Genomic DNA, 24,176 nt, shown 5'->3' with positions numbered 1-24,176 from the left:
GAGGTCCCTGTTTCTTCGCCACCCACCGCCGCCAGTCAAAAAAAAAAAAAAAAAAAGTTAAAAAAAAATTTACTTGGCTTGGCTCTACTTGGCTCAAAGCGCTTCAGACACCCAAGAATACACTTTTTTCCTCACAACTCTCTAGTAAGGCTTCTAATGACAATTTAAAACAAAATAATATTATAATTTTTTTGCTTAACACGCGTAATCACCTAAAATTTTATAATCGAAATAATTATGAGTTAAATTTACCCAGAGTTTCGTACTCCCGCGCATGCCCAGTTGGCCCAATATGCATCATATGCGACTTTCTGATCATTTGTAAATAACCGTAATATCTGCGTGGCGTGATGAACGCGAAGCTAAACTGGTTTCCCAGGGTCGACGCCCACACGACCTACATAGCGGTCACGGTAGCCGACCATCACCGTTGACAGTGAAGAGGTAGTTCCGGTCTCCTCCAATCGAGCCCCAAATTCCGCGGTGACCTTTTTTCTCTCCGCTGATGACACACTTCCTTATCGCTGCTGCGAAGACGTGCTGCAGCTCGAGTTACCGCTTCACTTCCGCCTCGTACCTGCGCGTGGCCGCCGTGGCGTCCGCCGAAGTCGGAGCATACTCCACGGCAGGCGCAGTTGATGTGAGCAGCTGAGCGGCTGAGCAAACCGGGCTGTGAAATGAGCTGAGTTCGCGCGCTGCTCCGTGGAGTGCCAGCGATCCAGCGCGCTGTAGCAGCCGCAGCAGCAACAAGCAACGGAGGCATGGCCTTGATGGACAAACCTGCCGAGCTATGGTCCGTCGACGAGGTCTCCGACTGGCTCGGGTCCGTCGGGCACGACGAGTACGCGCCGACGTTCGCCGAACACGTTATCGACGGACGAGCCCTGCTCACGATCGCCGAGTCGGACCTCAGAAAGCCGCCGCTCGAAATCAAGCGTTTGGGCGACATCAAGAACCTCATGATCTCCATCCGCGAGCTCCAGTGGCAGAATCTAGGGGCCGTCAAGCAGCTTCTAGGCCCCTGCGAACTCCTGATGACGGCCACCAACAACTCGGCCGCTGACCCGTCGCAGAGCATCAGCAGACGAAACTCGACGCGCAAACATCGGCGCAGGCGGAGCGTCGGTTCCTCTGACGGCACCGCGCCTTCGCCCGACATTTCGTTCGAGTACGATTACGAGGACGACGACGGCAATGAGCTCGGCTCGGCGCCCACAAAGTGCCGCCATCTCAAACCCGAGATCTGGAAGACTGCGGTGGGCATGCTCTATTTCTTGGCCGTCACTTGGATTACCGCCATCGTGATGGTGATCGTTCACGACCGTGTTCCGGACATGCAGACCTACCCGCCTCTGCCAGACATCTTCCTCGACAACGTGCCACACATTCCGTGGGCCTTCGCCATGGGCGAGCTGACCGGACTGATCCTCTTCGGCGTCTGGGTGAGCATCTTGATCTGCCACCGGCACCGCTTCATTCTCCTGCGCCGCATGTTTTCGTTGTTCGGCTCGGTGTTTCTTCTCCGCTGTATCACCATGCTCATCACCTCGCTGTCTGTCCCGGGCAAACACCTCGAGTGCAAGGCGAGGCACGTCGGCGACTTGTCCGAAAAGTTGCACCAGGCGTTCCTCATCTGGCAGGGCGGGGGCATGCTCATCCAGGGCGTGCGGACGTGCGGGGATTACATGTTCAGCGGGCACACGACAGTGCTGACGCTGCTCAACTTCTTCATCACGGAGTACACGCCGCGCTCCTACTACTTCCTCCACACGACGTCGTGGGTGCTCAACCTGTTTGGCATCTTCTTCATCCTGTCGGCGCATGAGCACTATTCCATCGACGTCTTCATCGCGTTCTACATCTCGACCAGGCTGTTCCTCTACTACCACACGCTGGCCAACAACAGGGCGCTGATGCAGATGGACAGCAAGCGCACAAGGATCTGGTTCCCGCTCTTCTACTTCTTCGAGTCTGGTGTGGACGGGATTGTGCCGAACGAGTATGACACACCGGTTGCCTGGGTCAGGTGGTTCCGCCGGAAGATGGCCAACATTGTCATCAGGCTCAAGCTTACCAAGGTTCTCTGAGATTCGCCTTCCCCGGCCTCCGACGGCCGGGAAGTGCTGATTGCAGACAATGAAATCTATGACGAAAGCAACTAAGCTACGTCTTTGGCTCTGGCTACTGTGTGCCGGCACACACTGTTCTGTTGTAACGCGGGTTGCGCATGTCGGTAGATTGACGGGGGCTGCTGTAAAATGTCTTTTCATGGTGTGTGTATAATGCTAAAGGTCTGCATGCTTCTGTTGGGGTTTCCGAAATGAAGACTGAAGTGCAAAGAAGGATCTTTGTTTGTGAACTGGGCATGATAATGGAAACAGACAGCCTGATTGCCAGCGCAGGCCCAAAATGATGTCATTAGACGTTACAAAGAAATTCTGGTGTCAACTGCGGATGTACCCAGATCGTATGTAAAATCTTTTAGTAGTTTCAAAATTGGAACTATATAATTCACATAATTTTAGTACCATAAATGTGCCACTTAAAATATTTTTTTGAGCAAGTTACACATATTTTTGTTGGTGTGACGGTACACACAATTTGTGTACTCTGGAACATGGTTTGGGGAAACGGCCGAACGTAGGAAGTTGGGCTGTAGGCATGAAGCACGGGGGAGGAATGCTCTTTCCAATTTTAAAAGGAAAAACAAATCTCAGGAATAAGTGGAGTTTATGGTGTGTTAGGAGGCAAATTGCTTTGCTTTCCTCTCCAGTTGTGAAATTCTTGTACCTGTCATAATGATCTAAATCTATTTGCTGATATGCAGCGAACTTGCTAGTCTCAAGACTTTAGCTAATCTAATAAATTGAGTTTATCCATGTGCTCTCAACGATTGCACAACCTACATTAAATACCTTTATAGCCGAAGTATGTCTATCGTTTTAGACATAGCTTTATTGGCAACTTAATTGGCAGCACTTGGCACCAGCAAACAAGCGAGCCAAGCTTCATGCCACATTATCACTAACTCTGACACTTTCTAAAGCCTATTTTTTTTAAATATTTCTAGACCCTTTCTCAGACTAGTTTACCTTGAATTGACATGTTTGTTATATGTGTGCGAACTAAACTAATATGTGACTGAGCATGTATATAAGCTCTTCTGTGTGAGTGTGCTTGAAAAGAGTGTTTATGGATATGGCCAGTTTAGTTAAAGAAGCACCATAGAAAACAGTACGGTGCATGTCGCACGAGCTTCTGTTGATGGACGCAGCAGAGCAACCAAATGCCCAATTTTCTAATCCGAGCATCATCTAAACAGACACGCAAGCTTGTATTCTCCATTGCTGCAGCCGAAATGGGTGATTTCTGCACACAAAGACTGCCTTTTCTGTATGTGTGCATGTTTCTACAGCAGCAGTGGAGGGAAACAAACACTTTGTTCGCTAAGTGTGTGTTTGAATATAGACAGTGACACCTGTGACTATAGTAATGCTCAATTTCTTGAGCATAGTTTCACAGTTCGTAGCTTGATGTTGCATTGCTGGAAGATAGTCTTTGTGAAACCATTCTGTGCCTGTTTAACATAGTGCACACGTGTAAGCTTCACGGGAGTCTGTGTCGCCTTACCCACATGGTCACATCACAGAGACCACCATGTTTACAACCCTCTCCTGTCCACTGTGGTCAGATTGCAGATTAAATGTATTTAATACCAAAGCTGCCAGTTCTAGTGACATTGGACAATTACTTTCCTTGTTCCATATAGTTTGCAACTAATTTGACTACACCCCAAGACTTTGAAAGGGACGGTGTCATTCATTAGCCTACCCTCTCAGATTCTTTTTAAAAGAGAGGTTTTAATTTAGCCCTGCGAGACTTGGAGAAAAGAATGAATCTGTAAAGATAATAATTTATTAGTCTCTTGTCGCACTGTTGTTGCCTTTCATCGAATGCACGCAAGATTTCACAAGATAACGGTTACAAATGCAGCCGTGACTAATGTTTTCGTGCACACAAGCTGCGCGAACTTTCACGTGCATCATCGAAACAACTCACAAACATATATCTTGGAAAAGAAAAAAAAATTGAAGGGTTGGAGTTTGTCGTTGGGTGTAGTGAAGGCCCGAATCAACCAGTGTTGCATTTTCGTGTCTGCGTGTGACGAACGTTTATATTTATTTGTACAATTTCTTCTTTATGTCTAAGATGCGGAAAATATATTCAATAAAAGAAGCGTTAAGCATTTCGTATTTGGCGTCTGGACCTTGAATGTTGCTTCCCGGAAAGCAGACGTTCATTTCTAAAAGCTGCGATGCGCACTAACAATGGCGCGTTAAATCGCATGCTCAAAAAGAAAAACAGCGCAGACTTTATTCTTGTCCCACCAAGCGGGCCCCCACCCAGCGGGCCCCCATTTTGCCAGCAAGTTTGGACTTTCGTTGCCGAAGCAACAAAGGGACCTGCCCTTGCCCTTGAACTACGCTTTCTTTGGCAAGCGTTCAGATTCATGCGTTTCGTTTTTCGCGGGCCACAGATAGGCTATCGCGCACATTGCGCAAATTTCGACGTCTCGGCTCGGGTGGATCCCGTGCCCTTGGCATTGCGGCGGGCGGCCGCCTCCAAGCAGTCTAGATCTTTCCCCGACGTCATTCGGATTTGCTGCGTGCAATTTGACCTGTTTTGCGTATATTGACACGGCTCTCGCGTTTGCATAACGCCGCAGCAGACAACAGAACCTCTAGCAGACGAAATCGCTCGTGGCGCCATCTGTGAAACGTGCGAGGCGTTGCCGGCGGCAGCGGCGGCAGTGGCTGATCGAAGATTATTGCCTGTATCCGGCAAAAAAAAATAACCCAGTAATCGCAGGTGTAAACATATTATGAACCGTGTGAGTAGTTTAGCGTTCTTAGCCGTTGCAGCGTGTCTTGTAACCGATGTGTGCTCGAAAAGCGAGATCTTGGACTACGAAGAGCTGTTTGCGTCAGGTGTTGAAGCGTACCTGGACAAACGGTGGGAGCATTGCGTGCGAATCTTGGAAAACGCCGTCGCGATCTACGCGCAACATATCGATGTCACCGTCAAGTGCCGAAGGCTTTGCGGTACTGCGAACAGTGTTCTGGTCGCCGATTGCACCAAATTTAAGGTGTACGAAGCGCTCGCGGACGAGGCTGCCTGCCTCCAAAACTGCTTGCGGGAGTGGCAGCTAGTTTCAGTTTCGGAAGATACGCGGCGGGCTTTCGGAGAGAGGATTCCGTTCTATTATCTTCAGAAATGCTACTCAAAGGTATGATATGCGTCTTTTCTTGTGTGTGCTCCGCCGTTGCTTGTAAATCGCCCCTGTTGGCCTTGCACGCTAATTAAATTAATTCCGGCCATTCCGTCATGATTAATTAAAATCGTGACGAATGCGTCCGCTTCAGAGAATAGCCAGGAGTAGCAACTGCCAATTAATGCATACAAAAAAGAATATAACGATTTTTACTCTCGTTTATTTCTTAATTGCCCAGTCCCAGCACGTCTTTTATTAATATGATACAAATACTTACTATATGATACTATGGTACAGTAATATGATACTTTATTGATATAATACCTTGTATTATTATCTCGATCTGCCCAAGCATATATCAACGACAATGTGATTTTAAATGCTCATTAAAAAATACTGAGGTTACACAAATGTACCATTGACAAATCGCAGTGGCATATAAACTTTTAGAAAAATTTGCCAAGCGTGGTTTCCATTGAAGAAAAAAAACAACCTCACGCGGATTCCCAACTGTACTGTTAATGTGATTCCTGTAGGGCCCCATTATGTGTGTGTGATATATATTTATTAATATTGACTGCAAATATTATTTCGCCACTATGTTGAAAATGCTGTTCATCAATCACTATTGCTTACAGCTCGGTGATGCAAAGAAGGCTGCTTCTTGCGCGTACACATTCCTGGAGTACAATCCTGACCACGTGCTGATGACGTCCTACCTGGAAAGATATGTGGCCACCCCCGGAAACGACCCAAAGGATATTGTCTCGTTGGACCAAAAGAAGTACCAGGTCTGTACACACACACACGCTCCTCCCTGCCCAGAAATCTCTCCAGTACTTCGAGGCTACTTATTGCTTATTGTTTTGATTTTGTTGTGACTGCTGTCTGTTAGCCAATTTTTCAATGCACTGCTCCTGAAATAGTTTGGCAGCTATATATCTCGAACTAAGTTGTGTTGGTCGTTTGTGTATATAACATCGTTCAATGTCTTGTTCGCTTTCTAGCGTAAACGCTAAAATGTACATGGCAAAGTGTAATGATGCTCACTGTTTCGTTTCATTGTTGTGCAGTATTTCGGTTGTCGGTTTCACGGTTTCTGCTCTTTAATATGTTCGTTGCACTGGCCTTGTCCCATATTGTACGTTTCAGTCATTGTTTAGAAGCCCGTCCTACAACGCCCTCCTTGAGAAGGCAGTAGTATCTGTAAATAAATAAATAAATAAATAAATAAAAAATAAAAACATTGCACATATCTTTTCAAAGGTCCTGACAGACTCTGTTGTGACGTCTGAACCGTTCCAGGAGCTTTACATTCGAGCCATTGGTCTCCATCAACGAAGCGAGTATGCAGAGGAGTGCAGAGTGGTTGAGGAGGTGATTGAGAGCTACCTGGAGGCTGAAGAAGATTGCAAGATCCTCTGCGGAGACTTCAGCCCTCAACGAATCTGGACTAGAGACTTTCCTGCCGTGGCTACAGGTAAGGGATGGAGATTTATTTGTGAATGTGTGCTCGGGTTATGTCTTCACATCTCTTTTTGCCATGTGCATTGTCTTGCAAAGAGGTCAAACATATTTATGGTGTGTATGTATATGTGCTCCACTCTTCAGGCATTGATGAACATAACCATTTTTTTGGTTTTTAAAAGGGACTGCAATTAGAAATTTTTGGCAGGACACTGGATGGTCCTTTTCAACATATTGCAGCTTCATATCATTTTGATATTACAATTGTGCTTGTTTTTTTTCTTTCTTTTACAATGTCTACGACTTCCTTGGTAATATAGTGTATTTACTTCATAACTATTGCGAGCCTGCAAAGAATCATTACATATTGCCAAAAGAGAACTTTACTCTTGGCAGTGGAGACATTACAGACGGCAATAACTTGTGATCGGCACTATTGAGAAAACTGTTGTTTAGGAGCACGATGAAATTTGAATTTCATTGGGGCTCATTTTTTATTGCAAAATCTGGCATGTAGAGAAAAATTTATTGTTGAATTATACATCTTACTTTTCAGACCATCTGGTGTCAGCGCTCAAATGCAAGTCTCAGTGCACCAACCAGCTGTCCTACTTTAATGGACGGCGGTACCGGAACTTCTTTGCCAGCCTCTATCAACACCTGCAGTTTTGCTACTATCATTGTAAGTTGGTTATAATGCAAAAAAAACAACAAAATCAGCGTATTGATTTTTTTATTTGTCCACTGGTCAGTTAAGTGGTTAATTAATTTATCGCAGCACAAAACTTGCCCAGGGCGTGCGAGGCCAACCAGTCGTTCCTGCTGCTGGTCCCAGATGATGCGGACATGTGGCATAACCAGGCATTCTATGCACAACTGCCTAACGTTGAAGAGGCCTGGTTCAAAGCAAGAAAGGTGAACGAATTTCTTAACGGCAAATTTGTTTCCTATGAAGTAAAGAAAATAAGGAAATAGTCGGATTATTTATGAAACGGCAGTAAAGTCCACTTCAGCCGAAGTAATAAACGCCCACCTCAGCTTTTGCAGTAGTGAATTGGGCCATGGATGATCGGCCATCAGTTGTGGGCATAAACTGAAGATATTTGTCTGCAGTGGTGCCTGTTAATTACTATATTTTACAGGAAGTGGTTGAATACTTGGAGCATCAGCAGAGGGAACAGGATCTTTTAAGGAGACTGGAGCTCAGAATAAATGAGGTGAGTACTTGCCTAATAAACATTTTGCTCGTACTTAGGGAAAAGCATGCGACTGTGTGAAACAAATTCATAACACAGACTTCTCTTTCGTTTTCACTAGTGGTACCTCTGACATGCGACTGGTTTGTCACCCGTTTAATTATTTCATGGAACAAAAAGTTGTTGGTCTGCATTTGAAATTTGATCTCCGATGCTACCACTAGTGATGGGACGAATCACCAAAGATTCGGATTCGGACAGATTTGGAAATTTCCGAACTTCCCGCGACGAATATTCGGCAGATTCGGAGATTCGTCGCTGGTTGCAGGCGGCAGAGTGAACCTTGTCGTAAACCTCGCGAATGCGGCCAGTTCTGCTTTTCTTGGGTACTGTTACTGCATATAACCAGATTTCGTCTTGTTTATTTCAACATACTGTACTGTACTGTCGTTCTAAACCCTGGCACGCGCCCAGGTCCAGCTGAGCTGATCGGTGTGGTTGACGTAGGCCTAACCAATGCACGGTCTCGCTTTGCGGTTTCGCGGTGATCGGTAAAATGTAGCGAAACGCTGTGTATTATACGTAATGTGGCGCAACGCACAATAAATATATATCCAGGCAAGGAAATGATTCGTCTCCTTCTCTAGAGCTGCGTATGCCCGTACCCGTAAGGCGCGAGAGCGAGGTGAATGTTGCTCGTCACAACTTCGACCGCATACCGGCACCTGTGCAAAAAAAAAAAGAAAAAAACGTCGCTCTGTCGTTTCTCCGTCCTCGGCAGCAAGTTCCGTGTACGTGAACTTTATTTGATGAAAAAGTAACACAACACGGGGGTGTCCAACGGAACTTCGTTGTTCGGAAACAAACACTAACTAAATCGGATAGCATTAACCAGTAGTTTCAGATTGTTTCCCATGTTCCGATAACAATACCTCAGTGGACACTCGTTGGAGATAATCAAATCGAACATACTCACTTGTGTGGTGTGTGCTACTATGACAGTAAATATGGGCACGAAATGTGTCTGTACCGAACAGCACGTACGGCATCGATCTCTTGCGGCGATGAAAACATGCGCTTGTATTTCCACGTGCACCAAGCATGCCTACTTGGGTCGTAATCCGGAACCGAAACCAATTTTCCTGCGATTTCTGGCTACCGTTCTCGATAAACATCCGAAATAATATAAACAAAGCGGAACATTCTATTTATTACTGTGATATGATATTACAATATTATTTTGTACACTTCGTAGAATTTAGTGAATTTAATATCACGAAAAGTTGAAAAATACATCAACGTGATTTGGCAGCCATGACAACGCTCCGAATCTTTCCGAACTTTTCCGAATCGCTTGAGATCCGGCTACTTTTCCGAATCTTTCCGAATCTTCAGATTCGGCTCCGAATCTCGATTCGGATAAAGATTCGTCCCATCACTAGCTACCACTGTTGCCTTGTGAAGACTGCAGGGTCAGACTCTCCATATCACCTCGATTAATTAAAGAATAACTCCACTTCATTTTTGTTTTTGAAAAAAGAAAATGTGGTCTTCTTTAGTATGACTCAGGAAGACTACACATAAAATATTACAACCTAGTTCACTCTAAATCGGGTGGAACGGCTGCGCCATTTGCGCCATTTTGCGCCAGACGAATATGTCTGCGCCATCCTGCGCCATGTTGCAGAAACTGCGCCACAGCCAATACCTCGCGCCATTATGCGCCAAATCGTAAAACGTGCGCCAAAAAACTTTTTATTTTGTCTTGGTTTTGGTTTTTTATCGACTCGATTGGCAACAATGAGGCCGTTTAGCCTGGTCGGCATTGCAATCCTTTGTTCTGTTTATTCACCCTGTGTATCCCGAGTCGGAAGCGCGCGAAAAAACTCAGATTCTAAGCGCTACACCGCTACACCACCTGCGACTGGATTGTTATTCTTCAACCATAAGCGGTTAAGCAAGTCGGCCGAGGTGAGGTCGAGTTGTTAAGATTGCCTGAGGCTCTGCGGCCCGGGATCCAAACGTCATCCAGTTGAAAGCAAATGAGCAAAATATTCCTCTTAGTACTTCATCGTTAGAAGTTGGAACCGCATTCTCGCAAGATAAATCGTGATAGAACGGAAACGCGGTCCGATCCTAAACCTTGCCGGCCAGCAGCTCTTACGCGAGCGGTAGATCTGCTCGGCGTACATTAACTTTGGTCCTGCTTATCGCTTCAAATACGATAACTTTGTTAATCGTAGTCTGCTGCTTCGATATCGAGTTGCACAATAGGATAAACTCGAAATTTGTTGCCCTGTTCCTCCGTGCAACTGCACGTCCGTTGCTTACGCATGTCACGTGGTTCGCATGTATAATTACTATGTCGAGCACGTGTGGGTTGTGCAATAAGCAGTGCTGGTTTGCATCTTGAGCATCTGAAAGCCACTCAGAAAATGTCAAGGATGCTATCTTCAGAAATATAGGGTACTTGCTTTTTGATTCTCATTAAGGCTCACAAAGTTTCAAGTTTTCGGAACTGTTACACTGACTCATGTTTATCTGTGCTGCTAAGCACCATTGAATTGCTTCCGTGCTTGTCTAAGACACAAGCTTAAGTGCAATGAAAACTGATCTGAGCTGCTCCTAGCCTGCTCCAGAACGTAGTTTTAGCTGTTCCCAACCTGCTCCAAAACATCTGTTTCAGCTGCTCCCGTGGCTGCTCCCAAGTACATTTCATTAGTTCCACCCCTGTAAATGTTTCTTAAACGGTCTGGCAAACTTTGCAACGCGCCAAGTTGCCGCAGTTGGCTGACTTTAGCAGGCGAATTGAGGTGCAATCAAGAGTGCAGTCAAGGCTACGGCGTTGGCATAGTCAGCATCGAGCTAAACGTCATCACCATTGCCCCTTTTTGTTTGGTTTTACCTCTCCAAGCAAGTGTAATGGGTGACGTCAGCAACGTTTCCGCTCGGCAGTGTTTACTTGATTGGCGTAACGCGCCTGCGCAGTGCACTACTTGGGAGTTTGTCCCACCGGCCGTCTCTCACGTCACAACGGCCGATGTCGTCTCAATGTTTGCAATTATATTCTCTCAGAGTTACGTTCACACTACTTGCGCAGCAGTGGCATAGCCAGGTATATTTTTGAGGAGGGAGGGGGGGTGGGCTGAGGTGGCTAGGATGTCCATGACTAGGGGTGTCGAGAGGGGGTGGGGGTCAAAATGCATTTGTATATTATAGGGTCGACCGGATATCAGGGGGGTGCTCAAGCCCCATGAGCACTCCCCCCCCCCCCCCCCCCCCCCCCCCTAACTACGCCCCTGGTGTGCAGACTGATGCCACAGTTGTGCAGACGTCATCAAAGAGTGTGTTGCAGACGAGACTTGCGCCTGGCACACGCCCGCCAGGACAGTGGCCTGCCGGCCCGCCCTAATCCCCTCCCGTCCTTGTGCAGTGGATCACGTGGCATCTCGTACCAAGTGATAGCCAACATTGGCCCGAGGCCAATGTTGCTAAACGGAGTCGAAGTTCTGGTTTTGATTTCTCCGCATGTTTAATGTGAGATTTCTCAATATATATATATATATCCCAATTTTGGCGAAGCAAATGACCTAGTGCCTTTTATTAGTGCTTTTTAATGTGCAATGACACATTATTTGGAGTTGCCCTTCAAAACAGTGTTTTCACAGTGCCGATACTTTTTTTTTTTAATTATCTGTGCTATTGTCACCAGAGGCCTACCCCCAGAGAAGTCTCGACGACGGAGAGTCCACCAAGGAGGAACTTAACTGTAGTTGAAGATGAAAGGTCGCTCAACGGTTCTCGGTTTGTGGCTGAGGGTTTCCTGACGGAGGACCAGTGCAATTCCTTGGTCGAGCTGGCCGCGGTACGTGAGTCTATGGACCACCAAGTCACCCTGGCATCTACAGGGCATACGTGAATGCGAGAGTTATATATACACGTTTTCAAGCAGGTGCACTTCGAAAGGCTGTCTGGCCGTGGGTAAAAAGCACTTTGTTGGGGCACCAGTATGGCAACCGTGAGCATATCTTAGCAATCGCTTGACTATCAGACAAGCTACGCACAAAAACTGCATTTGCAAACGAGTATGGCGGTACAGTTGAACCTCGATTTAGCGAAGTCACCGGGACCCCCTAATTACTTCGTTAAATCGGGAACTTCGTAAAGTCGAGAAAGACATTCTTCGGGATAGGCTGCGCGGGGAAACTGAAGTTGTTCGTTAAATCGGGAAACTCGTAAAATCGGGTTTCGTTAAATTGAGGTTCAGCTGTATTTAGAAACGCTAGTCAAAGAATCTTTGCAAAAAGATTGATTGGACGCCTTATTAGGTGAAAGCTACATCTACCGTAAAATGCAAAGCAGCCGCCCATTTCACACTAAGAGCCCATCCCTCAACGTTGTAACATCTGAAAAAATATGCGCAGTACACATACAGATAAAATTTGTGACCTAACAAGTGCCCATCCCCACTTTCTTGCGATTATCTCCAAATTTTTAGTGGGCGCTTGATTGGTACTTTACGGTAGGTTAGAATATTGTTCTTTATTTCATTTCTGGTGCAACACTTTATGTCGTATCTGAAGCTTATCAAGCATACTTGGTGAATATATATATGCCAGGTTCACAAAGCAAACAAACTTACTGCCTTGCAGCAATGGTTACTGGTCGTTTCTCCATTATATTTTTTTGTGCATGTATTTGTGCAAACTTGAATTTGTCCTTCAATTTCTTTAGTAACTTGTAAATTGCTCGTGACTTGGACATTGAACTCACTGTAAATTACCTTATTTTTACAAGTCATGTTTTGCAAATTTTTCAAAGTGTGGCTTTTGGAAATGTTTTGTGGCTGCAAAATTTCGCTATTGGTAGTGATATGCTATGAAACCTTTACTATTTGGTGATATATTCGTGCAATCAATTTTTAACAATCTTTTTTCAGGATGTGAAAATTATAAGGTCCTTGCAAAAATTGAGTCACTAGTACCGGTTATCAGCTTGTAGCATTTTTTATTTTATAATTGGTCCTGATTTACTGAGGAATCTTTCTCTACATCATTTGCTTCCTCTCTTTCTCTCTCCTTGATTATTCGTGAAAGCAATCTTGTGTATAGGTATATGTACATGCATTTGAATATGCTAGGAAGTGTTTTTTTAGGTGTACTTAGGAGCAGAACAACAAATGTGTTCATCCATACATCACATCTTTCTTTACCTAGGAGGTAGCAGTGGCTGGGGATGGCTACGATGGGAAGCAGTCTCCTCACTCTCGGTTTGAGACGTTCAATGGGATCACGCTTGGCAGCATCGCTGTCGTAAGTTCGCCAGACAATATTTTGTTTTTGGAAAATGCTGCGCAGTGTGTGACACAATCCAAAAAAGTGATTTGTATAACTTTGGATGTGACTTTTTTGCAACAGCTGACAAGGAAAGGTGTCGTGGACGACGGGCTAGCGAGGCTACTCCTAGACACGAGCGAGCAAGCTCGTAACTATGTGGAAACCTACTTTGCCCTGCGTTCTCGGCTCCACTTCTCCTACACGCACCTCGTCTGTCGAACGGCCATGACAGGTGAGCTGCCGTTGTTCCCCCGACCCATTGTTGTCTCCATCGTCGTCATGTTCGTTGTTTGGACCTTGCTTCGTGGAGCGACAGAAGTCGTTGTTGCATAAACAGATGTGTGCACTTTGATTGTCTCTTGTCGTGTTGTCTTTATACTGATTACTTTAACAGGTGCTGTGCCACATTGTCCGGAAAGCAGTCAGCATCTAGTACAATGCTCAAATTATATTGACAATATATGTGTCCCGCTCTAGCTGCTACAGTGCAGTCATGTCATCATCCATCAAGCCCAGTTGCTTAGTAAAACTGATATGTATATTATGCCTACACCTCAAGTGCTTCGAGAGAATGGCAGCAGTTGAATTGATGTACTCTACGTGATGGAGGGGAGCAAAGTTTTTTTTTATTCTGTTATGCTCGTTGATGGGTATTGTTTGAGCTACTGAAATTGTGTCTATTTATTTTGAGCTTAGACTCTTTGTGTGCCTTGACATTGTTGTATTGCTATATATAACAACTTGCTATCTGTCTCTTTGCTTTTATGCAAGCATTTACTGGATGCCTTTGAGGCCACTAAATAAAATTAATGTTATAAGAATGGATAGTTGGGCGAGTAAGTGGGAATTCATTGTAGGAAACAGTGCTCGTCCCATGTGTTTGTTCTACGTCCTCATCTGTTTTTTGCGCTGTTTCCTATGATTAATGTTATGTCTTGTTTCTTTTTCACCAAACTCTGGACACCTACCGCCATCTATGAGCGACGGCGGCAAGCCAGGTATCTGGTTGCACCCTTCGCTCATAGATGGCGGCAGCCTTTCCACCCTGGCTAGCCAACTTGCGGGCGGCCATTACTTTCCATTGTACAGCTCCGCTGGTCTTCCTTCTTCACCAGAGTGGAAAGGCTGAAAGTTTTTGTTTTTTCAGTTTGACTTTGTAGGGTTTTTTCTATGCACCCTCAAAGTGTCCCCCTAGTTCCAAAGTTTCATCAGCTCCCCCTGCCCTAACTAAAACTTGTTCAATTTAAGCACTGCTATTTTACTAGGTTTGAATAATTACAACTTACGCAGGTTTTAATAATTATAACTTACACATAAATATGTGCCCAGCATTCCTTAGTATGTGCATTATTCTTTACAAGGCCTGCAGTATATACATTTCTGGGTTTTCATTTGTCTCTTACTTGTTCTGAAGGAATTTGCTTGTTTATTTTGTTTGGGTCAGTTGAAAAGGAAGGGCCTCGCAACGACATGAGCCATGCTGTGCATGCGGACAACTGCCTCCTGCAGCCCAATGGAGACTGCATCAAACAGCGTCCAGCACCCATTTGGAGGGACTACAGGTTAGTGGCTTCTTCATTGCTGAAGGCAAATCTCGAAATGTAAATTTTGCATCTGCTATATATATCGAAAGGCACGTGCGAATATAGGATTTTGAGCTCGAGGCGATTACTGGTTTTGGTTGAATATTTTCGAATGAAATATTGAATAGTTTCTGCAAGCCTTTCACGGGAACTTTTGAGGGCTGTTTCCAAGTTTCCACTTACCCTTTTCACTATATTTATAGACTGTCCTCGGAAGATTCAATGCCGGGGTGGTAACCAAATGACAGAGAGGTGCCCAGCTGCACCTAATCGAGGGAATTTATAACTAGCCTTGCTATACACAAACATTCTTTCTCCATTCTCGAACTTGAAAAAAAAAAAAAAAATATATATATATATAAAAATTACGAATTATGAACGCAGGTTGTCAAAACGTCTTGCTTAACATATACTCTTGCACAATAACTGCAGTTTATTTTTGAAAAAATTAATGCAACGTATGGATATCAACATTCACCAAGTTCCCGTTTCCTTTTGAATACAATAGGCGTGCTTGTGCACGATCCCGCGTTGAAAGTGTGCTTTTCTCTAAAGCACGTGACTGCAATATTCGTAATTCTCGAAGTATTAATCGCTGAAAGTTAGTCTCGTTGAGCGCGTTTCTTTACTGAGCATCGATGCAATACGGAGAAGCAACACCCGTAGAGCCCGCTTTCGCGGGTGTTGCTTTTCCGCAGTGCACCGGTGCTCGGCGAAAAGCGAGCTCAACGGGGCTAACCCACCGCAATGAACACTTGAAAACAATAATAATAATGTCGCAGTTTATTTTGAAGCGAATATCGAAGACCGCATTATTAGAAACTACTATTCTCATATTCGCACAATCCTAATACAAATCAATAGTTGAATTTTCTTCCTCCCACATTCTTCCCATTTCACCTTTAAAATAAGCACTAGTGTATACTGCTAAATTTAATGGGCAGTAAAACTGAGAGCCTGGAACTCACCTGTATGTTTTATTTTCCACGGCAAAAAAGTTTGTTTCTAGTTGTATTTTTGATGTTTATTTTAATCAATGTATTTCATCCATTGGTATGTGCTTACCATTTATTTATCATTTATTTCATGAAATAGACTCCAAAATGTAGGTAAAAACATTTCTGTTTTTTTGTGGTTTTTTTGTGGAAAAGGGGGGGGGGGGAGAGTTTTTTTTTAGCAGCTAACACAGACACCTTGTAGGATAGGGAAAAATCTAGATGACTTAAAATTGTAATTTAAATCATGATTTAAATAAAATTATTTTTTCACCCTGCTGCTTGTTCATTTCTCATACATCTGCATTCTTTGATGTTTAGACCTTCTTGAAATATATGTAGTTCATTTTAGAAAGTACGGTCATTGCTGTATTATGGGGGAGTGCTTGTAATATGCGCCCTCATATTCATGTTGCTTTTTCCTTTAGCAAAAGTAAAAGATTTATCTTTATTGAACCAGTTAGATAAAAGATGTGAGACAAGGAGGATTGAATGTCCCTCCACTAGTACATGAATGAACACAGTGTTTGAAAACCTGAAAGAATTAAATATTTCCTTATCACCCTGCTGTGTTTTTGCCAATGCCCATCCAGTGCTGTGCTGTACCTGAACGACGACTTCAAGGGCGGAGACTTCGTCTTTGGGAGAAGTCAGGATGCCATCGAGGTATGAACCTCTTCTACATTTTGTTGTTTATGGGTGGGTCTTCTCTTTGGCAAAAGTTCAGGGTTTCACCGAAAAACAAAATTTGAAAGTTTGGAGTTAGAAATTAGCAGTGCAGAGAAGATGCGGGCAAGTAAGACACTGTTGCGACAGTGTTTGGAAGAATACCTCCCGGGAAACCTCACCTTTTTGCCGAGACTAAAGAACAAAACCGACAGAAAAAGACATTGGCACCGGTTTCGGTTGCCAATTAACCCTCGCATTCCCACCTGCAGGCCAGGGTCTCGCCGAAGTGCGGCCGCATGGTGGCCTTCTCGGCCGGCCCGGAGAACCTCCACGGAGTGCTTCCCGTGGAGAGGGGCCGCCGCTGTGCCCTGGCGCTGTGGTTCACCCTGGACCCCAAGTACCGCGAGCGCGACATGGAGTTTGCCAGCCACGTCCTGCGCAGAGCAGCCCCGCAGCGGCGACGAAGCACCATGCCACCGGGGGGCACTAGGGGGGACGCTGGGACGCCGCACGAATCCGCCCTCAAGCATGGAGCCCGGGCTCGTCTTTCAGACGAGCTTTGACACGAGTGCCTCCGGTGTCAGTCTTACGAGGTCCAAATTGCCACTACCACGCCTAATCAATGTTTTTTTTCTGTTTTCTCCCATAGTCATTCAGAACTTGAGATACGCTACAACTTGTTTTCACTCAATCAGATTGCAGCATCAGCTGAGAAGAACTCGGAAGAGCAAACCTTCAAACGCAAAGTGGGAACATAATTTTTCGTGCCCCGAGTCTCCTGTCAGTGACTATACTGTTGTTGTTGCTACGATACTTTTAAGAAAAAATTATTTCGCCATTCTTTTTGGTTTTTTTTGCTAATAATATTGCTGTTAAACGGGTTTATTTAAAAATTTTTTTGCTGGGTTGAGTTTTAGGTTTATTTATTTGTCGACGTTGTTGGAGCATGCTCGAGACAAGTGGAACACAGCAGCCGCGCATGCAACGTCGCTGTGAAAGAGCCAGGTTTCTGAATGTGACCACGGTGGGTGACAGGCTACAAAATTTGGCAGATGGTCCGCCCCCAGCATCGGCTTCCTGCCTTTGGTAACGCAGGGGAAACCCAGCGAGTAAGGTGACGAGCGCACGCTGAAGTCGGAGCTTCTGAATTCTGAGCCTATCACCGACTTGAGAAGAAAAATTGTGTACAAAACGGGTAGCAGTGTATGCTGCGTTCAACTGAATTTCAAACGTTAAGTTTATTTTCTTTTTTCTTTATGTTGTAGAATGGTGAAATTGAGTGCGTCGCCCCAAGAAGCACTTCAGCTCTTGGTAATAAGGACAGATACAGTGATCCCACTTGGAAAGTTTCAGGAAGTGGATGGGAATAGAATACATTAGGGAATGGCTGCTGCATGGCTAACCATTAATGACCATTTGGTAAAATCAGCATTATTTCTTTGTTAGTTTCACAATTGCACACATTAGTGTTTATCACTAACATATAACAACACTATCTCAATGGGGTTTTTAGGATAGCAAGAGTCAATCATTTTGATAATTCAGAGTTCATAGAAGGGTAATAAACCGCTTGAATCGGGGTCAGTTTATAACTCAATCCAAAAGTTAGCACAAAATGCACATGCCATTGTAAAATGACAATGTTTAGAATGTATTACCTTGTTTTCAGGTTCAGCACCAAAAGTCTGCAATATATCTGCTGTTTTACTGCTGCAAGACAAGTGCATTATAACCTGATTGAATGCAAGGCTGGCTTATAGACTATGTGTTCATTATATAAGCTGTGATAATGAGCTTTGAAGACATTTTAAGAGATATACATAGTTTTGAATAATATATCATTCATGCTGCATAGTTGGTTTTCGGTGGAGTGAGAGGATATAGTTAAACTAAAATCAATTCTGCCAGTAATGTTCTGTTCCAGTTAACACGAGACTCAATAAGCTTTGTTCTTGTTGCAAGATATCAATTTGATTTTTCAGAATCTAACAAATTGGCAGTGCCAGCTATATTTAAATGATGGATTGGCAGAAATGTTACAATTCACATAGTATGCATTTTGAAAATATATGTATGAGCTAGTCTTTATTTTATTTGGTTATTTAAGGAAAGCAATATACCCATGCCGGTAAAGATGATAAAGATATTAAATATAAATTATATTATATAACTATATACACATTCTTGAATGCAATTTCTTCTGTTGTTTCAAGTTTTGGGCTCGCACATTCTCTCTTATTTATTATTTATTTTATTCCAAAGCAGACATTCTGGATGAAAGAAGGGCATTAAAATCTGTTTTCCAAACTGCTATTTATCGTTCACTGACTGTTCGGGTCGTTTCCTGCTCGATCGACGAACAGCGGTATTCGTAACACTCCAGTGTGCCTAGATTTCAGTGTTTTGCGCTGTTTGATCGGGGTGCCGTGGTGGTTTATGTGCCACGCTTGCAATACAAGGTGCGAGGAAGTGGCGAAGATACTTTCACTTATCCGCCTGCCACTATCCCCCCTAACGTTCTTGGGGGGCGGAGAAAAGCTCACCGGAGAAAAGCTCACCGGAGATAAGTTCACTGGAGAAAAGCTCACCGCAAAACCGGCAAATGCGGAGAAAAGCTCACCGGCCTTTGAGCGAGTGCGGAGAAAAGCTCGCCTATCTTTTTTTAGCTTAGCTTGATTCTGCGTCAAACGTGGCAGTATAATACAATTCGCATTCGTCACTTCATTAAAAAATATGTCCTCTTTTTTGTAATATTCTTGAAGTTCATTGGGCATATTTACCAATTCCTCAGAAATTAGTAATCACCCATTCTATAAATTAATGAAGCCGCAAGCATAAAATCAAAACATCGTACACCGATAAAAAAGGCAACAATTTATTGACAGCTGACAGCGCGCCGTCGCTATAGCTCTGTCAGATAAAGAGGTTTGAATAGCGGTGTGTGAACCGGTTCAGCTCCAAATATTGTGAAGTGCCTAATAGGTAAGGTGTCTGTTGGTGTAATCAGTGTCGGCTACGCTCCCTGCTGGAAATGGGCGAAGTGAAATTAGGCCAAAATTCACATTGAACCAATGTGCAACTGTAGGTCCAGACACTCTGAGCAATATGCATTTTTGAAACAAAAACCTATGTGCACCAATTGGTAATCCTTTAGGGAATTCACATTGGGCTGATGGCATTTATGAAACAAAAACCAATGAGCAGCAATTGGCAACAGGTACCCCGGTGCACATTGCATTGAGGGAATTTATGAGGCAAAAACCAATGAGCAGCGATTGGCAACAGATGCTCCTGCGCACATTGGGTTGATGGTATTGATGGGGAAAAAAGTAATGAGCGGCTATTGGCAACAGGCCCCCCTGTGCACATAGGATTGATTGTATTTATGGGGCGAAAACCAATAAGCGGCAATCGACGACAGACACCCCTGTGCACATTGGGTTAATGGCATTTAGGGGGCGAAAACCAATGGCAGTAATTGGCAACAGGTGCCCCGGTGCACATTGGTTTCATGGTACCCAGTCAACCAGCAACCGTCTATTAACCATCCGAGAGTTGTGTAGTTCGGACATTTAACATATCCAGTGGATATCTGCTACGATTCATCTAACATTGAAAGTATCTACTCTGCAGTGCAAAATGGTTCCCCGGAAAACGTACCACTAACGCTATCTGGTTGATGCAGCTGGACATTCAGGACCACTGTAGGATGTTCAGCCTGATCCTGTGGATGTACCATGTACATACCTCAGAAATATTACCTTTCCTGGTATAGGGACCAGCCCTATGCCAAGAGGGCAAGGAAGTGCCTAAGCAGCCTTCATTTTATGCTAGCATATAGCGTGTAAACTGTCCTACAGAAAAATTTAAACGGATAAGAGTCCAATTCTTTACAAAACAAGAGCTCAGAGGGCAGATTTGCTGTATGGCCCATGCATGCTCTCAATGTATACCCAAATGGCACAATACAGATGTATAATGTAGCAATCAGGCCCGCAGCAGACATTCTTTATATTGAAGTTTTTTTTTCACCATCAAGCTCAGAAGCTTTACCACAGGATCAATGCAGACGACACTGACAAGGAAGGCGACACTACTGATGCTGACTCGTTTTAGTGAGGTGGACCTCGCCACATCCGAGAGAACTGTGAAATACTGGACACAAACATTGTCACATGCTATGTAGACGACCCTGAGGAATTTACTCAAGTCTAAGGCGAGGACATGTGCTCTAGTGACAAGGACACCAGAATCTCATGACAGCTATAGCACCGACTGCATGGCGAAAGATGCCGCTGCAGTCTTGCAGCGTAACTTTGATTGTGAGTAGCGCACTAAATTTCTGCCCAGCCTGTCAGGCATGCACATCCATTCTGTAAAAAAATTCGCAGTGCCAAACAAATTGCCATTAACTCTTTATTATTACTGTTAGGCATACGAGCAGTGCTTGATGTTTTTAAAATAAAGTATAATATTTGAACAATGCTGCATACAAAGCATAAGGTTTTCAAAATAAAGTATACTTACTGAACAATGCAGGATACTTTGCTTAAAAAAAATTCTGATAAACATAATAAAAAGCTCAGTGCATTCAAGGCCCACTTAAGGCAGTTCACATCACTCTCTCCTGTGGTGCAGAATGTTCCTGAAAAAACAACAAAAAATGTTATGTTAAAAATATGTGAGCAGTGGTTTACCATGCTTTGAAGCAAAACTAATAAAACAGTGAAGTTCAAAGTGAAATGACTCAAATATGCAAGAATTGGAACTGATGTAAATAAACCACAATTATTTTACGCCTTGTTTTTTAAAGCACATTCATGCTGGATGTGTGTACTGTATTGCCAACTTTTGTTTGTTAGATTTACATCAAATATCACAGTTTTCGTGAAATTCGTTTTCTATGCATTCTTTTTAATCCATAATAAGGTACTATTATATAATATAGTATTATTCATTGCTGTTCACACGTGTAGTATTTGATATCAAATTAAACCAAAAGAGGTGTCACTAGCTCAGTGATGTGATTGGCCTAAGCATTTTGGAGCACCTCTTGAAAAAAAAAAAAAAAATGGGAACTTGGTCTGCCTCACAGGGGCGACGAGTCTCCCAGCTGTAGATGAGAAATTTAGCCAGTGCAGTACAACCGCTAGCCTGGGGTTTTTAACGCGCACCACGCAGTAGTGATACACGACCGCACGCCGGTACAATGCTCATCCAGATCGAAACGGGCAGGGGTGGGGCTCGAACCCGAGCACCCCTTGGAGCAGCCAAAACAGTGTTTTGGAGCAGCAAAAGTGGCCTTTGGAGCCCTTGAACACGAATAGACCAGGAGATAAGTGTCTAAATTTGGTTGTTGTATCCCTTTAAAGGGAAATTTTTGTAGTAGAGTATGATTTAAACAAGAACAGGAATGTCAATGAAGAAGTTTAGAAAGCACCATATCTGCAGCGACGTGGGGACAGCAACGCCCGACCAGCGTTTCAGCTCACAAAGCAACTCCTGTCGCGCAAAAACGTGGTTTTGTTTCACAGCATGACGGCATGTCTGGCACCCGGCACACTAGCGTCGGAGCGTCCGCACACGCCCGCGTCTATTGTTGAAAAAGATTAAAAAAGAGGCGAGATGAGATTCGCGAGACGACGAGGCGCGAAATGGGAGACGGCGGCAAAAACATTGCGAGACCGGATGGAGGCAGGGCACTTTGTGTCGGGCGGCCGCTTGCGCCACCTAGATCATGCATGCTCAATTACGTTCTTAGTTTAGTTTCAGTTTTGAAAGGCGACCGAAATTAGTCATTGGGCGCAGGCTTGGCACAAATTACTCATATTTTGGCAAAATGTAGCAGGGTTAGCCCATTGGCACTGTTTGGTGCAATTGGCGCAGCAATCACATCACTGCTGGCTTTAACATTTAAAGCATTCAAATACTCTCACATAGAAATTATGCTTTGAAGAAATTGCGCACCATACTCTACTGTTTTAGAAAAGTTAGAATTATGTGCTGACGTCGGCTTACCTTTTGAGATGACTGATGTCAGGCAGATGCGTGGCGAAGTTAATGAATATGGTTTCTATTTTGAAGTCTTCACATTTATGGCAGCTCCGCACTGCATCTGATAAAAAAAAAAAAAAAAAAAAAGCAACAGACGCATGCCACCAACAGTTCCATAAATCTGATTCCATGTGTGAAGCAATCTGCAGTACTTTTCCAGAGATTACTTACTTATGATGCACTCAGCAAGGTGAAGATTCCTGAATGTCAACTTTCCTTCACGTCCTCCCCACAAAACTTTTTGCTCCAACTGGTCAGTCAGGAACCGCTTTGTGATCCGTCTCGTACAGGAGGCATAACCAGATCCGGCAACTTTGCTGAGCTGTCGAACATAAAAAAAAAAAAAAAAAAACATCCACATAGCAGCCGCTTACCATAACTAGGGATTGGATGTTTCTGTTTATTTTTAGTCAAATTTGGCAGGTGCAGTGATGGAAGTGCCATTTGACCTTTTGGAGCAGGCCTTGTAGCAGGCAAAATGCTGTTTTGGAGCAGGTAGTGGCCCTTTTGGAGCAGGGTCCGGCATATGTTGGCATATTACTTGAAAATGAAATAATGCTGCATTGCTATTAAAGCCCATCCCTGTTGGAACACAGCGCCTGTCGCCTTTTTAAGACAGGATATATCAAATTCAACAAAGTAAACAGAAAAAAACTTTTTTTTAAAAAAAAATAAAGTTTATCTGCTCATCAGATAAAAAAAAATACAATTATATATGTCACACTGAGTTCTGATGGTACAGGATATTTAGTTTTATCAGCCTGCACTTCTTTAAAGGTATCTGCAGCAGCATCTAACGACCCGCACTGTTGTGGAATGCTTTAGTTCAGATTACAGTTATCTTTCGGGCAGCAGCTTCAAATATTGCGGTATCTGATATTCGCTTCAAAAATTACGATTCATTTTCGATGTGCTGGCGAAGTCACGATCGGATCATGGCGAGTTAACCCGTTGAGTGCGCTCCTTGGCATGCACCGACGCGCTGCAGAGAAGCGACACCCGCGGAGCATACACCGCAGTCGCGCAGTGCTTTGTGCTCCGAAAAGGACGGTGAGGCTTTACCAGCACTACATACAGAGTTTGGTGCAACTCAACTAGACTTCGTTTCAGCTTCAGTGCGAGCGCAGCCGAAGCTGCAAGCACGCGCATGAAGCTTGTAACGGTGCCCACACTGCACGAGCCCGTGCGCGAGTTAGGAATGCACAGCATTGGGCTCGCGCTAGCTTTGTCTTCGCTTGTAGCTAGCGCTCGGGAACAGGGCGGGCCAACATTGAAAACATTCACAAGCTCGGCCTTTTTTCTTTTTTTTTTTTTTAAATAGGCAGCTCAGTGGGATGGTTCTTCGCTTAGCCTCTGCGGCTTTGGTCTCAGATGTTGCTGACGTTCCTTTCAATGATGATGATAATGCGCCCTCGCAGTTTCGGTTTGCGTAACAGTTGCGGCGCGGAAAATACCGCGGTACCGACACGCGCTCTGATAAGACTTCAGTTTCTATTTTTTATTGCTACATCTCATCTCGGCGCAGGCATGGCGCAATTCTTCGGTAAAATAACAATTTGGCGCTACATGTAGCAGGATTGCGTCCTTGGCGCAAATTGGCGCAA

The 24,176-nt window shown here is 44.3% G+C and overlaps 2 protein-coding genes across 2 annotated transcripts; both read left to right on the top strand.

Annotated features, from left to right (window-relative positions):
- Positions 1–267: 267 nt before the first annotated feature.
- On the top strand, positions 268–4,253 carry LOC8034204 (sphingomyelin synthase-related protein 1-like). The gene has a single exon (XM_029990543.4). The coding sequence runs from the start codon at positions 762–764 to the stop codon at positions 2,085–2,087; it is 1,326 nt and encodes a 441-aa protein (XP_029846403.2). The 5' UTR covers positions 268–761; the 3' UTR covers positions 2,088–4,253.
- A 184-nt stretch (positions 4,254–4,437) lies between these two features.
- Positions 4,438–18,829, top strand: LOC8034203 (prolyl 3-hydroxylase 2). Its single transcript, XM_042289421.1, has 13 exons — positions 4,438–5,287; positions 5,911–6,063; positions 6,578–6,752; positions 7,296–7,421; positions 7,518–7,654; positions 7,882–7,956; positions 11,648–11,800; positions 13,152–13,247; positions 13,353–13,503; positions 14,716–14,833; positions 16,443–16,515; positions 16,788–17,604; positions 17,641–18,829. The coding sequence occupies exons 1-12, from the start codon at positions 4,883–4,885 to the stop codon at positions 17,079–17,081; spliced, it is 1,956 nt and encodes a 651-aa protein (XP_042145355.1). The 5' UTR covers positions 4,438–4,882; the 3' UTR covers positions 17,082–17,604; positions 17,641–18,829.
- The last annotated feature ends 5,347 nt before the right edge of the window (positions 18,830–24,176 follow it).

Source organism: Ixodes scapularis, unplaced genomic scaffold (genome assembly GCF_016920785.2).
Source record: "Ixodes scapularis isolate PalLabHiFi unplaced genomic scaffold, ASM1692078v2 PGA_scaffold12__126_contigs__length_90152505, whole genome shotgun sequence".
NCBI lineage: Eukaryota > Metazoa > Arthropoda > Arachnida > Ixodida > Ixodidae > Ixodes > Ixodes scapularis.
This window is presented reverse-complemented; position numbering and strand designations above follow the sequence as displayed.

What these genes read in the sequence shown, in the direction of transcription:
- LOC8034204 (XM_029990543.4), top strand. Translation starts at nt 762, where the DNA reads ATGGCCTTGATGGACAAACCTGCCGAGCTATGGTCCGTCGACGAGGTC.
- LOC8034203 (XM_042289421.1), top strand. Translation starts at nt 4,883, where the DNA reads ATGAACCGTGTGAGTAGTTTAGCGTTCTTAGCCGTTGCAGCGTGTCTT. An exon ending in TGGACCAAAAGAAGTACCAG is followed by an intron (nt 6,064 to 6,577) that starts GTCTGTACACAC and finishes GAACCGTTCCAG; the next exon opens with GAGCTTTACATTCGAGCCAT. An exon ending in GCAGTTTTGCTACTATCATT is followed by an intron (nt 7,422 to 7,517) that starts GTAAGTTGGTTA and finishes AATTTATCGCAG; the next exon opens with CACAAAACTTGCCCAGGGCG.